Source organism: Vicia villosa, linkage group LG6, assembly GCF_029867415.1.
Source record: "Vicia villosa cultivar HV-30 ecotype Madison, WI linkage group LG6, Vvil1.0, whole genome shotgun sequence".
NCBI classification, from domain to species: Eukaryota; Viridiplantae; Streptophyta; class Magnoliopsida; order Fabales; family Fabaceae; genus Vicia; species Vicia villosa.
Genome location: NC_081185.1, coordinates 80,826,700 through 80,829,025, shown reverse-complemented (window position 1 = coordinate 80,829,025; position 2,326 = coordinate 80,826,700). Strand labels below are relative to the sequence as shown.

At 33.9% G+C, this 2,326-nt stretch overlaps 1 protein-coding gene across 1 annotated transcript; it reads left to right on the top strand.

Annotated features, from left to right (window-relative positions):
- The first annotated feature begins 211 nt into the window (after positions 1–211).
- On the top strand, positions 212–1,901 carry LOC131611731 (F-box/kelch-repeat protein At3g23880-like). The gene is made up of 2 exons (XM_058883632.1): positions 212–727; positions 1,068–1,901. Exons 1-2 carry the CDS (start codon positions 212–214, stop codon positions 1,731–1,733), a joined length of 1,182 nt encoding a protein of 393 aa, XP_058739615.1. The 3' UTR covers positions 1,734–1,901.
- Positions 1,902–2,326: the final 425 nt, after the last annotated feature.

The window sequence follows — 2,326 nt, the reverse complement described above, 5'->3', positions numbered from 1 at the left end:
ACAACATTTTATAATATTATTTTATTGTTAAAATAATTAAAATTTTAAATCAATTAACAGTAAAACTATCAAAAAATTTTAGTGATTATAATTAACTGATATTCCGTTGACGACATATATCAATTAAATTTTAACATTAATATTTTTAGATAAAAATATTAATATTAAAAATTAAAACATTATATTTTATGCTTTTCTCTCCCGATCTCGGATGATGTCTCTTCCAGTTCTTTCTCCCGATCTCATAACGGAAATCCTTTCATGGCTTCCGGTGAAGGTTCTGGTGAGATCGAGATGCGTTTGCAAACAATGGAAATCGCTCATCTTTGATCCAAGATTCGCTAAACTTCATCTTGAAAGATCACCCAAACACACACACACCCTACTTACCATACTCGATAATGTAAACGGAACTTGGGTCGTAAGTCTTATACACTCAGTGCGTCGTTTACTCGAACACCCTTCCTCCAATGTCAACGAAGATGTGTCTTGCCGTTTTAAAAATCAATCTTATCATGCTATAGGCTCTACCAACGGCTTGGTCTGTTTGATCGGTGATAAGTCAGATGATGATGGAAACAGAGAAGAAATTTTTATCCGGTTCTGGAACCCGACTTTACGATTAAGATCCAAAAAGTCACCAACTTTGTGTAACACGTCTTCTGATTTTAATTTGTATTCGGTACACCTTGGATTTGGCTATGATGATTTAGGAGACAAATACAAGGTTAGTCAAATTTCAATTTTTTGTCTGTGCATTATTATATTTTAATTTAGATTTGTGTTACTTTGATACACCAAAATGAGCATTGCAAGAGTACTTAGTTGCACAATTGCAAGAGTTCAGACCTAACATGATGAAGTTGTCAATTTCATCCCCAATGATTAAAGGCTCCGTCAAATATATGTTGTCTTACTGTTATGCTACCTTCTGATTTTGGACTTCTCTTGTACTCTTATTTAACCACATTGTTGCACATTGATGTTTAAAAAAGTGATACCGTTCTTTAGTTTAACCACATACATTTAATTTCTTTTGATTAATTTTGTTATTTACTCCATGCAAGGTGGTGGCTGTGTTTTGGGATCATACAGTGCAGAAATGGGAGGGGAAAGTTCATTGCATGGGCGATAGTTGCTGGAGAAACACTCTCGCTTGCCATGATTTTCCAACGTTACTAAGAACTCTCATCGGACAATTCGTTAAAGGTAGTGTTAACTGGTTATCACTTAAAAACTTAAACTGTCATGGGTATGAATGGGAAAATGTTACCATGGAACAGTTAGTGATTTTTTCACTTGATCTACGGAAGGAAACATGTAGGTATATGTTGCTACCTGACGGTTTTGGTGAAAAGCCCCAAGATGAACCAGAACTGGCTGTTTTAAGGGGTTGCCTGTGCCTATATTATACCCACATGAAGACCCATTTTGTTTTGTGGGAAATGAGAGAATTTGGAGTTCAAGAGTCTTGGACTCGGTTGGTGAATATTAGTTATGTGCATCTTCAATTGAATGATTTTGAGCCTGAGTGGCTGCTGTTGCCAGTGTGTCTGTCGGAAAATAGAGATGTCCTGGTGCTGGCCAGCACACAATCTTGGGATGATGTTATTATGTATAATCAAAAAGATGGGAGGGTTCAACATATTGAATTTCCTTACAACCAAATTTGGTATGCCTATGAACATATAAAGAGCTTGGTTTTGCCTTGTCCTCATCCTCATCCACACTAAGCTTCTATGTAGGAAACTGTTAAATTTTTCATAGCTACTGATGGTTTCCTTATCTAAGTGTTTTCCTTATCTAGTTGCACTATTTTATTGGGTGATTCCATTGCTACTTATTAGATCAAAGTGTATGGATTGGATGAAGATATTTTAATTTTCTATTTATTACTATTATGAGTTAGTTTTCAACATAATGCATGGAAAAAATAGTCTGAGTTAATTTTTATTTTTCAATTTATTTTTGTCATTTGCTCAAAACTTTCTTTTTAGATATGAATTAGACTTGTTGGTTGAATGTATAATACCTGTTGAATATCTCACTAATGACTTTTTGCCATCTTTATGCTGTAAATTAGCTTGAACCTTGGATGACAATAATGACGACTTCTTTAACCCTTCAATTCAGAAGCTTATAATCTGTAATTAAATATGAACAGAAAAAAGAGAGAGGTTATTATGTTAATAGGAGATCGAGGGATATGGTTATCTTTTCAACAAATTATATTTTTAGTGAAACACAAACTAAGTGGTAATCTTTTCAACTGGTTATAATTTTTGTGAACATGTATTATAATTTAGGTAATAATGACAGCACGAAA